Source organism: Melanotaenia boesemani, chromosome 6 (assembly GCF_017639745.1).
Source record: "Melanotaenia boesemani isolate fMelBoe1 chromosome 6, fMelBoe1.pri, whole genome shotgun sequence".
Taxonomy (NCBI): Eukaryota; Metazoa; Chordata; class Actinopteri; order Atheriniformes; family Melanotaeniidae; genus Melanotaenia; species Melanotaenia boesemani.
Genome location: NC_055687.1, coordinates 20,410,860 through 20,425,072, shown reverse-complemented (window position 1 = coordinate 20,425,072; position 14,213 = coordinate 20,410,860). Strand labels below are relative to the sequence as shown.

The 14,213-nt window shown below is 37.6% G+C and overlaps 1 protein-coding gene across 2 annotated transcripts; it reads left to right on the top strand.

Moving 5' to 3' along the window:
* Nucleotides 1–281: 281 nt before the first annotated feature.
* LOC121641282 (tubulin polymerization-promoting protein) lies at nt 282–14,126 on the top strand. 2 transcript variants are annotated; one of them, XM_041987345.1, is made up of 5 exons: nt 282–503; nt 8,726–8,806; nt 9,476–9,811; nt 13,014–13,167; nt 13,259–14,126. In XM_041987345.1, exons 2-5 carry the CDS (start codon nt 8,793–8,795, stop codon nt 13,466–13,468), a joined length of 714 nt encoding a protein of 237 aa, XP_041843279.1. In that variant the 5' UTR covers nt 282–503; nt 8,726–8,792; the 3' UTR covers nt 13,469–14,126. The 2 variants fall into 2 exon arrangements, with proteins under 2 accessions (XP_041843279.1, XP_041843278.1); XM_041987344.1 differs by lacking the exon at nt 282–503 and adding an exon at nt 7,171–7,648.
* The last annotated feature ends 87 nt before the right edge of the window (nt 14,127–14,213 follow it).

The window sequence follows — 14,213 nt, the reverse complement described above, 5'->3', positions numbered from 1 at the left end:
TCCATGTGGCCACCCACAGTCCATCCCACCATCGGGACCTCAGAACATCCTGTGCTTGAACAGAAGCCAGTATCCGCTTGGACTGAGTTTAAAACAACAACAACAACAAAAAACAGTTTTTATGTGTGACCAGTGGCCTCCTCGTGCATTTCCTTCCTTTGTGGTTCTTGAGGCTGTTTATTAATAAAGCTGCAAATATCTTCGAGTTAAAAAGCCATCCTGCATCTCCGCTTCCGAAAACACCAGAAGACGCCGAGCGCTCAGACTGCTTGTCAGCTCAGCGTTGTGGTATCACCACAGGTTATTACAACAACAACACAAGAAGAAAACAGCTCGTCTCACACGGCGGCAGCCAATCAGCAGCCTGGTTTCTCTTCAGCATCTCGGAGGGATTGAACCATCGGGTAGCTACTTGAGCGCAGGCAGCGGGAAGCAAACAGACCTAAAGGCTCCTCGACGCTCAATTATGATTTTGTGAAATTGACGAGGAGTTGCGTCATCAGGTAATTAAAACGACATTTGACCATTTTAGCCTATTTATAAGAAGAATATAATTGTCGCTTGTTTTGGCTTAGGTTAGACCTGCATGCAGAACCCAGCTGATTCCTGTGGGTGTTTGCATGCTTGTGCATGCCTCTTATTATTACTGAATTTTAAATACGGGATGCCTTCGTGTGTGTGTATGCGTTGTTGTTTTTAACACAGCATTCTGCATTGGTAGGTTTGCATTAAGGACTGACAGTAACAAATGGATCACGTGGACTCTGTGTTCTGTGTGAATCTGGCATTTGCAAGTTTATGTAACATGCTTTGCTCATGAAACGCGCTCAGACACTGAATTCACCAGCCGCTGCAGCCATATTTTGTAATATAAACATGGGCTTTTTGTGTCTTCTTCTTTATAAGTAGGTTTAATTAAAGAAAGAGTGAAGGGTCCTCTGTCATGCTGAGAGAAAATGAATGGCAAGGCACTGCGCCTGTAGCTGCAATCTTTATGCCAAGCTGCTGGGTTATGTGTAGGTAGTTACATAATTAGGCTTGAAAAAAATGAACAGATTTATGCCCTTATTTACTAGCCTCATAATGAATGGAGCTCCTCTGGAGTGTGTAAATGGAGTACAATATGTTCCTCTTAAAATTATATTATAATGTAAATAATGCATTCACATCACTGTGTCATTTTGGATGCTGGACAGCAAATGAATAATGTTCCAAATCATATTAGATTTGGCTTTGACATATATACACTAACAAGGAAAGAAGCTATTTTCCACAGTCCACCACAAGGTAATGTTTTTTTTTTCTCACTGAATGGCTCTGCTGCCATGTTCTCCCCATAGGTTGAATTAGGTATGCCTGAGATGAAGACACAGTCACTGAGTTTGTCCCAGATTTCTCTGCTGAAGGTTTGATTACACCAGTCCAAGACCCTCTGGGTTCTGTCATAAACAATTAACCTCAGAGTGTAAATTATCCGATTCTGTTTGGGATGGCTCAAATTCCATTTTTATAGAATAAAGAGACTGCTTTCTGACTGACTTGCATGTTCTGGACATTTTTTTTTTCATTTAAATCCAAATGCAAAGCGAGAACACTGTTTTCATGTGGACCGTAACCTTGTGAGTTTCATTTTTCTACTTCTTCATGTGAGACATTAGGTGGTATTTCCACGAGTCTTGAAAGGTCTATTATTCAGCACATTTTGCACAGCAGTGCCAGCCTTTTAAAAATCCTTTAACTGTACAATAGTCAGAGCTAATTTCCTGCTGGCCTTACAGGCCCTCCTCCATCATGACTCTTGTCACTGCCATCATATATTCCACTCATGTGAGGTTGCATATAAATCCCTAGGCTTTCTTGTTGTTTCTTCTATTTCTTGGCATGCTGCTGCCAACAATAACTGTTGGAGCTTGTTTAAAACATCTCTACAGCTCACTGCTTGCCAGGATGTTTGAGGCACAGAGCTATTTGAGTGACAGGAGACAGAGACTGACCGAGGCAGTGCAGTGATGACCCTATACCTGAGGCTTGACATACTGATTCCATGTTCTCTTTTGCTGGGGACTGATAAAACTGGGAACTGGACATTAGGGTAACATTTATTGATGTTAAGAAGATTGTATTTAAAGACAAGGCTGACTTTGTGTATTGTGTTTAAAACCAAAAGTGTCTTGTTAAAGACTATTTTCAGCTACAAAGCGCAGCAGACTCCATGTTGTAGTCATTTGTTATGTAATATTTATTGTATAATTTACAATGGAGATGCAAACAGAACACGATACAGACAGGTTTAGGGGTGCAAGCTAAAAAAAGAAAGAGTTACTGGCATTTTAGGGTGTATTTCCTCCATGAAAATAATGAGTTTTGATTATCAGCTGCTTTGGTTGATAATACAAAGAATGTGAACTATTCACTATTAACCAAACTGTACACTCCCAGTAACACACCTCAATCAGTACTGTACACTAGACACAGATGAGTAGACCATATGGGTTATACTGAGAGACATTGGTCTTTGTTTTAAATCTATGATTGACTGACATGGTCACATTCCAGAGCAGCTGTATGGAAAGGAAAGAGGTGTAGATAGAAAGCAGATGGGATCTCCGCATGCCCACTCACCGTGATGGCACGATGGAGGAGAAGACTGTCCTCTCACTCAAGCACTCACACATCTCTCAGACAACAGTGACATCACTTCTTGAGCTAAACACCATCTGCCAAAGTAACAGCTAAACACCTTTTTTTGTTTTTCATGTTTTTTGGCTTGCATGTTGTCTCCACCCCTTCAGAATGAATAGAATGTTCCAGTCATGGTAGTCTATTGTTGCTATGAATAGATGGAGTTCAAAATGGGTCAATTTATAGTTAAAGCACTCATCTGTGCAGTGTATTGCCAAGAGGCAAGTGTATGTAAGCATGCTGTCATCCAGTCACAGATTTGTCTCTGGAGATCTGCTCTTAACCAAATGGCTTCTCATTTGTATGTGGCAAAGTGGAGCAGAAAAAAACAGCACAGTTCTGAAATAATGGTTGTACTGGTCTAATTTTTTTGTGTATCAGAGTAGAAATCTGGCCAAATGAAAAAGCACCACAGTTGCTTTAATATGACCACTATGCCCTGAACTCTGCATCAATGATCTCTCTTTTATGTATTGAACATGATGTCGCTGGAGGAGGCTTGTTGTACTGAGGACTCAGGCACTCAAATCTACTGACAATAAATTATAAAGGGAGAGTGAAAAGAGTCCATTGTTTCTCTTAGATTTAGCAGTTGTCAGTGAAGCACAGAGGACAATGCACAGAGAACAGCTACTCTTTTTTTTTTTTTAAGTGATGTGGCTCCTTTCCAAAAAGCTAAAGTCAATTGTGATGAAACTGTAGTAAATCTGCAACATCAACTTGAAACTGTTGCAAGCTAATTGTTTAAAGATGATGATTCAAGGGTATATAGTGTGGCTAGAGCTGTGATTAGTCCCTCAACAAAAAATGTCTTTCTGTATCTAAATAATGTCTGCTGAAGTCCAGTATCACAACTAAGGAAGGTGCTCTGTCTCACAGAGGACAGTGTTCCAGAGTCTCACTTATAATACTGCTTCTTCAGTATCATCTCCAGTTTAGTGGGTAGCTTGGCACATTCTTACAAGTAATGAACATCTGCCTTGCACTCTGACAGTTTTGATCAATTAGTTGACCAGTGACAGCAGGCTGGGCCTTTCACATGGGACCCTTAAAGGGACAGGAGCTAAAACGGGACACTTCAGAGAACGGCAATGAAGCATTGCAGTAATATACAAAAATCTGAGATTTTTTTTTAAATTTAAGCATGTAAAACTAATCTATAAGACAGTAAAAATAAAAATATGAGACCATAAATAAAAGTATTGGGTCTTTAACCTATCACAAACTCAGGCTTCACTGAGAAAAAAAAAATTAAAACTATCCACTTATAACTTTTATTTCTCATCGTATGAAGAAAATTAAAAGGAAAACTAAAATTAATTGAGAGGTTAAACCTGTATCTCATTCGGTAAATTACTGTAATATTTTTTTTAAAAAATTTGTGTTTCTATTAATGTACTTCATAATCTGCTAGTTTATTATGTTAATCGGAATTGGTTAATCAAACAAAATTATAATTGGTGGAAACTATTACTTACATGAAAAATGGTCTTTATTGGTTTGCATATAAAATGAATTTGCTGTGATATTTTGGTGAAATTACAATAAACATAAACAGGCCATATAAAAAGAATAATAAAAAAGTAAGCTAGTAAAAGCTAACAATGTGTGCATACAATAAGAGATTAAAATATTAAAAGAAGTATGGCCAGAATGTGCAAAGTGACAGTGATGTGCAATAATACGCTGTTTGTCTTATATTTCAAATAAATGGCAAAATTTTCAGTATAGTGATAGTGAGTTTGTTTTTTTTTTTTTATTATGATGCTGCTCAAAAGGCATGCAGCTCTACCTGCCTACCTAACCTACTTCCACTCGCCTACTCTTTTCTCTTTCCTTCTGCTTAAACCAAGGTTTAGACTTAATATGTTGTTTTCAGCCATAAAAGGAATAAAACAGATGTTCCCCTCTTATAGATCCTTAATGTTTTTTTTATTTCTGTCTATTGAAAACTCTGTAATATTAATGGTCTCAGGTTTCACATGACATTCTCTGAATTGAACTTTGTCTACATACTTACATCTACACAATATAAATCATCTATGTCTGTTGCTTACATGTAACTACACTGAAATCCTCAAACTGACTCACATTACATCTTGTATTTAACACTATTTTCTATGATTTTCCTCACAGGCTCTTCCAAAAACATATAAACAAATTAGATGTTTGAATCATTACCAAGAGCCCTTCATAAAAGATGCTTATCCTTCATCATCTTTTCTAATGCTGCCATCCTAATAAATACTGTACTGATCTCACGATTCTACATCACGCATGTACTTCCTTCCATAATTCCTTCATATCTACACACCCACCTGCATCTTCCTTTCTCTTCACCGCACCCCCTGCCTCCACTTCCTTTGTCCATATGTTTGAATCCTGGCTCAAAACACATGTTTTCAGATATATTTAGGTCTTCCTTTATTGGACAGTATAATTCAATTCAGTTCAATTTAACACTATATTTCAGGCACAATATACTATCCCCATTAAGGACATACACACACAAAATAATTAAAATGCTTTTCTATATAGGCACAAACGCCAATGAGTTCATAGAATAGAAAATTACCTCACTGAGCTCAGTACGGGATTGGTCAATGTAGTGATAATGCTGTTGACAGAGTGACAGCTTGCACATACACATGTACATGAGGTTGCGCAGGGCAAATGGGCACACCTGCATTTACGAACATTTGGCTCGCACTGCTCCATCGTGGGACCCTAAGCAGCCCCCACATACCATCATTATATGTGAAGAATCTAATCTTTACAGTTGATGAGCACATACCAAACCTGCGCATTAGCATGTCGGTCTGTCCATAAAGCATTCAATATTGTCTGTAATTGTCTTCATATTTAGACAGGTCTGCAGTCACATGGTGCCCCAAATATTTGCACTTATCACTGACATTCAGTCTATTACTAGACAAAACAAAGTCAAGAAATGTCTGCTTTGAATCATCTCTGCTCCAAACCATCATGATGACATTTTTCTTTGAATTATATTTTATATCTAGTCTGTTCTATACGGCGAGCACACCCGTAACAGCTCTTGTAGACCAGCACTAAAAGGAGAAAAATGACAAGATCATCAGCGTACATTAAGTGGTTGATAGTACTATTGCCAACCCTACAGCCCATTCCACGGTGATTAAAAGTCTTTACAAATTGTCCATAAATACATTAAATAAAAAGGGAGACTAAATGCTGCCCTGTCTCACTCCATTTGACACACTAAATGGTGCAGATAAAAATTTCCCCTTTTGATTAACTGATGGGCATACCAATAACCCAGAATTCTCACCTCTCTTGTGTAACATAGAAAATAACTCGTCATTATTTACGGGTTTTATTGATTGCCTTTGATACATCAGTAAAACACATAAAAATTGTAGTATTGTGTCTGTTGTACTAATCTAAGATTTATATCAAAGAGACAAAGTGCTGGCCAAAGTGCGGGCCTATAGTTTTCATTACTATTAAATTTAACAGCTTTATCTTTTACAATTGGGACTAAATTGACAGACAGTAACGTATCAGGTAAGACTCCATGTATTAGAAACCCTGTAAAACAAATGGAAAGCAGACAAGTAGAAAAGTGCTCAGTAGTTATCTTGTCTGCACCACAAGCCTTATTGTTACTCAACTTCATCACTATCTCATAGACCTCTTGTGGGGACACAATCACAGCTTCATTCCTATTAATATTGCCTACAATAAATGGACTACTTTTGACAACATTGAAAATGTCATTGTGTTTCTGCCACAGCTTAGTGATCTGCTCTGCTCCACTTATTCTATCAATATTTGTTGGCAAGTTTGTTATATAGCTGTTCAGCCTTTTTAATTCCTTTCCAAAAGATTGTGGGGCTGTTGCTTTGTATATTTTTCTTGTCAGCCCTGAGAGTATTCTTGTTTCTCTTAATGAATCGTTGGGTGTATTTAAAATTTGAGTTTGCCTTCTTCGTATATTCATGTAAATGGCCACATTAAAACCTTTCTTATAAACAGGGATACAGACAGGAAAGGAAGAACGGGTGAAAAGTGTCATGTAGTAAGAGTCTGGAGGGTCAAGAGTAAAAACTCTAAAAACAAGACACAAAATAAAAATCATTTGAGATTTTAAATCCCCCTTTTATTGTAAACTACTGGTTGACTTTGTCCTTATTTGAACTGAGGACATAGCAGTGAACTCTTACTAAGCACCTCTTTAAATAACTTTTTTTTTCTCAGTCTACTTCAGTGGATTTATACTTTTTTGTTGATGCAAAAGGATTTCTGCTATTGTTCATGGTGAATTACAGTTTACATTGTACCTCATTTCTAATACATTGAGGCTTTAATGACCTCAATAACTCCATCTCAATTGTCTTGGCACGAGTACTCGATGACATACAGAAACCCCTACAATCAATAGTGGTACTCAGCGATGTCACCATGCGTGTATGTGTGAAGAAACGGGCATGGGTCACAGAGAAGCCACTTGCATTGGACAATGGGTTCCCAGTGTCCATAGCTCTGAATGCCATTATTCATACACATTAATAATCTCTTCTTTTTTTTCTCTATGAATTGACATCCTTATTATAATGGCTTTATGCATTGTCAGTCTTTTGTACTTGAAAATGTAAACTTCTGTATTTAAGTGTCAACTGTATGTAGTGAGGTTACATTGGTGATTGCTGGCCACAGGGTTGTGGAAACAAAACCCTTGACTATTACTACTGCCACCAGGGGTGAGTCAACTAACTTTACTGGCGACTTAAGGGAGCTGTAAAAACTTTGCTAGCTGGAGCAGATAGTTGAATCCACAGAACACATTTCTGATTTTGGTTTGCATCTTGTTTTTATGTATTTGTTTAGCTGTAGTGAGTATATCTATTGGCTGTTTTAGAGACTCTTTCTGGATGATACTTGCTTTCTGTAAGGATGCTAAGCTGAGTATGGGAACAGTTGAAAGGTGAGCAGAGACCCATCAAATATCCTTTTAATACTGTTATACATAACTACAGATATACTGCAAACAGGATTACTCCATAATTTTTCATTTTGTTACCACTTAGTATAACTATTTGAAGCTGAGCTGAGGAGGAGTGCTGCTGTTTATATTTAGATGCAAATCAAGATGATGTGTTTAGAGAGAAATTCCTGAGCTCAGACTGTATGAAGCCACCCAAAGCAAGATAGAGAAATTAAGTCACAAACAGATACTGCTTAAAAAGATGTGAAACAACAAATCACACATAACAAAGAGCAGCTAACAAAAGTCGCGTTAGTGATTGTTTTACTAATAAGTTATTTTAATATTCTTCCTTTTGAATCGGTTTTGAGTGTTTGCTGAATGCATCTCTGCATGTGTGTGTCAGTCTGGTTTAGACATTATGGCATAATTATTGTGTCAATAGCTTATTGTGCCAATAAGCTTATCATAATTATTCCAGAGCTGCCGCATCTCAGTTATTTAAGCTGATCATTTTGCATAATCATTACCACTTACTTGGAAACTAACAGAACTGTCGTATTTCCATCACTGTTTTTCTTATTGATTCCCACCTTTTGCCCTTTTCTCTGCAACGACTTCCCTGGAATATTTATCTCAGTGCTTTTAACTTGTAAGATTCAATTAGCTTCTTTGAAATTTCTTTTAAAAAGAAGACCAGCTACTTATATTAATATATTAAATTATAAATGTGCATCTTCAGTGGCATCGTTTTATATTAAAACAAAGAAGCACAATAATTCGGTGTAGATGACTCATCTAATTTGCAGTGTAAAGGTGGATTTGACTTCATGCAACTAGTAACACAAAGGCTTAAAAAGGCATTTAAATTGTTCATCACAAATGCAAGAAATCTCATTGGAAACTAAAATTTCATTAGCTTTGCAGCCCTAATAAAGACGACCTGTAGAGTGGAATGATGCTTTTTTTACTTCCTGTCATTGATTTTATTATCTTTTTATTTTATATCTCTGGCACTCAAATCTTAACAGGCATCTGCTCTCATATTACCTGCCTCCATTCTCATCTTTTCCACAGCACAAAGAGAAAACACAAGTTGGCAAATTCAAGCACTTCACAGAAAGAACCAAATTCCTGCTCAACCATGGGAGACCAGAAGTAAGTTTTAGTAGTTGCCAACTTTACCAATCCTCCAGCTCATATTTTGTTTGTTCAAATATAAATTTCCTCAGATTTTTATTTTTGTTTCTGTGTCTGTGAATTCTACAAAGATCTATTTGTAACTCAAATCTCTTGACCACATAAGAAATCAGTCCGTTCACAGGCATTGTGAGCATAGCAATGCATCTAATTTTGCCTGCAGTATAGAAGTTACTTTACAAAAAGAGACAGCCAAGAGCAAAATAGAAAGCCGTGTCTCAACCTGAAGGCATGATTCACCATTTTCACTCTAAAGAAGATGTTGTAGATACAAGTCATGCAGCAGAATGTGATCAGATCAGACAAATTTCTGCTGAAAATTTTTCACAACCTTTCTGGTATTTAAGGCGTAGACTGTGATTTTTTTTTAAATTTTATTTCTCTTTAATTACCTGATTCTAATGAAACCATCAAGGTGTAACCCCCAATATAAATTACTTTTGTTTGATTGACAGCCAAAAACATTTTACGCTGAAGTGGGATTTTATCATTTAATATTATTAGCAATATTTCATAAATCTTTCCTATCTGAATATTTTACCATTTTTAAAGAGTAGCTTCTGCACATTTTACTACCTTGCAAATCACACAGCTGACCAAATGATGTTGGATGTTTTCCTTTTGCAGAGACAACATAGATGACTTTAAGGTCCAAACAGCCAAGCACCCCAACATCAGCTCAGTCCCTTTAAGGCCGCATAGTGAACAGTCTAAAGACAGAACATCCAAAAGGCTTTCATCTGAGTCTAATGGAACCAGTGAAGGTGGTGTGGGCTCCTCCACACCAGTGGAGTTGACTGCTTTGGAGGAGTCATTTCGCCGTTTCGCCATCCATGGTGATACTCGTGCTACTGGCAAGGACATGCATGGCAAGAACTGGTCCAAGCTCTGCAAAGACTGTGGCGTGATTGATGGCAAGAACATTACCCTTACTGACGTGGACATCGTTTTCAGCAAAGTCAAGTAAGAACAGCACCAACCTTATTGTACCTAGTACAACATATCACATTAGATTATAGTCATAGTTACATTTAATGATTTATTCCACCAACATCCTGGTCAGATTTTATCATGTATGCCTCTGCCAGTGTTCGCTACTTGAATTTGTATGTCCACATAGCCACAAATCTGGTGTATTAGTAGCAGTGTGGTTGCAGGAACGTGTAGATGAAAACGTTGAAGAAATGAACTGCTAAGCCATTCTTCATTTATAATTGTAGAGGTCGGAAAATTTCTGTGATTCACACCATTGTTTAAGCACACAGTCAAATATACCTGGCTGTGTGAAAGCAAAGCACACAGGAAGGGAAGTTTTCATTAGAAATTTTAAAATGTGATATTATTGGTACAGATCAAGCTGTCTGTCATACAGGGAAGCTGGAGCAAAAGGCCAGCATGGCTCATGTTGTTTTTCCTTAGGCTGCACTGATTCATCCTCTACTGCTTGATTTCAAGGATGTTCAGCCCAATAATAAGCTGTGACCTTAATATTCTTTGGCCACTAGATAAAAACTTTTCATCTGCACATGTGCGGTGAACATCTTTCAGGCTGATCTTACCTTGACAGATAAGTGTACACATAATGCACAAGAAACTGCATTGTTAAAATGTTGCTCATACATATTGAGATGCATGCAGCTACATGTAGTGGAAACAGGTGTAAAAGGACAAGGACTTCTCACGATGGATTTGTGTGGTTTATAGCATGGTTATTTTGGAGATTTCATTCATGCACAGAGCTGTTGAATGATATGAATAAGGATTATTCCGCATGACAGCACTAGAATAACAGAGTATGGATAGAAGCCATTCATCATCATATTTTATTGCAGGAGTGGAAAGGCTATGAAAAAAGTCCACTTGGGAATTTCACATTAATTTAGTGGATTTTCCATCTTTGTCTTGCACATAGTTGTAGTTATGGGAAAGCTTTAGTCGTTTAAAGTAAGAAATTTGAACATGTTATTTAATAGCTTTGAATGGTTTATTTAGACTTATTGCAACTTTATTTTCCATTTAATATGTTTTTCTAAATTTTATTAACTGAGTTTATTTTTATTTAATTATTTTATTTCTATTTGCATTTCATTTATTTATTTGTTCGCTTTCACGTTGTCAAGGTTATAATACCTAAAACTCAAGCTATTTGGTGTGGTCATATTTTCTATGTTACAATACAAATCAAAACAGTTGCTATTTTGACAAATCAAAACTACATATTTTAGCTGTATATTGATAAGTCTTGATTTAACATAAGATGGACATGGACACAAGTAAATGCTGCTTTTAATAAAAATGTGCTACAAATGTGGTGATCTAACTATGACCGGTCAGTTTATTCATGTGGCTTCAGATGCCAGAGGCTTCATTTCTCATATAATTTATATTGCATTTATAATTTCAAACTTTTAAAAAACGTATGTCTTCTTATCAAAGAAGTACCTGTTTTTTGAGTCACCGCATCAACACCTTGACTGTTGGCATAGTGATCACTGTTTATATTTGCTTGAATTTTTCTTGGCAAGAGTACTAAGAGACCTTTGGGGATGACGGTTTTGAGGTGACGTGAAAGCATCCAGTTCTGTTGGTGGGCACTTTTAGGAAATGCACCAACAACATGGCGCAATCACTGTAAAAGTGAAGTGAGAAAAAGCACATTTTGCACTTTGCACATGCTTTTAGTGGTGGATCTGTGCAGTGTTGTGTACATTATGTCCTGACCCTGCAGAATCTACACTGGGTCCCACATTGTCCAGCACACATTTTCAACCAGACTCACAGCTCTGGAGTATGTTGAGGATGATAGTACAGTAAAATCTGAGCAAAGCATGTGCTATGTGTACACTTCTGAGCCACCCACAGGACAGAAAGAGTTACAGTGCTGGGGGAGGGGCTCGTTTTCATGTAGTAGTTTCTGACTCCAGGCATGACCAAGTGGGGGAGGGCATGCCAGAGATGCACATCACAACTTTCCTTTTAATCAGTGTCAAAGCTCTTTGCTTGCACACGAAAAATTAAACTTAATGAGCACTGGCTAATCACAGCATGGCTGAATGAGTCAGTATTTATTCTGGGTATGGAGGTCTGTTTCTACTGTGCTAACTGCATGCTTGGAGCCAGAACAGCACAGCATAAACGATGGATGTGGATTTGTTAATTAGTCTCAAGATCTAGGCTTTTGTTGTATTTTACATCAGGGTACACGATAATTCGAGGCTCAGGAGCATATTTGTATGACACAGACTCATGACCAGATCAGATCTACGTGGATCTTCTACAAATGGTTTAACTAGAGAATGTAAAAAGACAGGAGGTTCATGACAGCAGTATCCACCAAAAACAAGTTCTACTTGCCCTCTAACTTTTGTTCTTTTTAACCTCATCACCACCTCCTTTGGTGATTATTTACACAGCTAATATGTCATCATAGGGAAATCTACTGAGGAGACTCAGTTATCTTTCATGGACAGAGGCAGCAGCTGAAAGTAGACTTCCCCCTCTGACAATAGACAGCATGGAACAGACGCAGAGGAATGGAGTGCTCATATGTTCACCACTGAAGGATTGCCCAAACAAAAGTGGTCACTGAACGAGTCAAATTGATAATAAACCCAAACATCTTGTGTTTACTGTAGCTCGTTGCTATGGCAGCAAGTTGCCTGGGGAGACTGTAGGCTTTATAGGCTGTTGTTTTGGTGATTTATCACCACAGCAATCGCTGTTTGTGTTTGTGTTACTAAGCACTGTTGACATGGAAGTGAAATGGGCAAAAGGCCAGTTAAGCAACTGGAGTTGGAGATGGATTTTTGATGATGATGCTACAGTACAGTATTTTCACAGTTTGATCTGATAAATGAAAATACAATGATTTAACACCCCCAAGTGAAATCAAAGACAGAAGATAAACTGAAGACAAATATACAACTTTAGTTGCTCTGAAACGCTCTTGAAAACATGATCTGCACAGTGAAATTTCCTTCATTGCACGTCTCACACTCTTTTTAACATTTCAAACTTCTCAGAGGGGCCTGCTGCTGATAAAGCAAACCTCAAAGCAGAGTCTTCGTATCTGGAGAAACAGGCTGATATATCTTTTGAGGTTTTATGTTCTTAAATGCACCAACTACTATTCTACATTTAAGCTCCTTGCCCTCCTACATTTCAGGAAAAAATCCTGTCGCACCATCACTTTTGATGAATTCAAGGCTGCACTTGGAGAGCTGGCCAGGAAGAAATATAAAGAAAAGACAGGAGAGGAGGCTGAGGCCGAGGTCGTCAAGCTGATAGAGGGGAAGGCGCCGATCATCGCAGGAGTCACCGTAAGTTTTGATTTGTATATTTAACTAGGTTTGTGTGTGTTTTAGTAGAGATCACAGTTACAGCTCAAATGTTTTGCAAACTTCCTGACAGAGAGCCGTGGCCTCACCGACAGTGAGTCGTCTTACAGACACCACCAAGTTTACGGGATCCCACAAGGAGCGCTTTGACGAGACCGGCCGCGGGAAGGGGAAGGCTGGACGAGTAGACATAGTTGACACGTCTGGATACGTCTCGGGATATAAACACCGAGGGTCATATGAAAAGAAAGTGAATAAACCCACTGAGGGCAGACCAATGTGAGGGCAAAAGTGAGAAAATAAACATTTCATCAACTACTAGGATGATTTTTTATTAAGAGTACTCATAGAAAGCACAAAAGAATAGGATTTCATATATTTTCCTGCCCATCTATTTGGTGTGTTTGTTTGTGTGTGTGTGAATGAGAGATGTATTTAAGTTCCTCTCTGTGTGAGAACTGGAAAACTGTTTACATATATTTTTACATCTACTATTTGACAAAGTCATCACTAGCTGGTACATTCCTGTCTGTTAGCGAGCTACTGCCAAACACTGAAGAGAATAAATGAGAGAAACTGCTTTGCCATGAACACTGAAACTGTTATGATAGGGCCTTACAATGTTTATCAAGCACAATGAACAACACGCCAAGAAAAGCAAAAATGGGACAACAATTTGATGAATTAACAACAATGCACTTTTTAATGGAAATGTTTCTTTGACCATATTTAGCTGAAGAAAGTCATTAATTAGCTCTGCAGTTTCAAAGATGACTGACACACAGATTTTTTTTTTTTTTTTTACTTTACCCCTTGATTTCATTTTTATTATTGTTTGCCATCTGAGCTTGTTAGCTGTTGAAAAATCTACTGTTTAGATTTTAAATTGTTTCATGATCCAATGTTATTGCTGGTACGGAAGCCCTGACAGCTAATTAAAACAGAAACCCATTTCCTAATCCTCTTTTTCTCCTTTAACAGATTTCTTTGTGAGTATATATATATATATATACTTTTTAAGTACTATT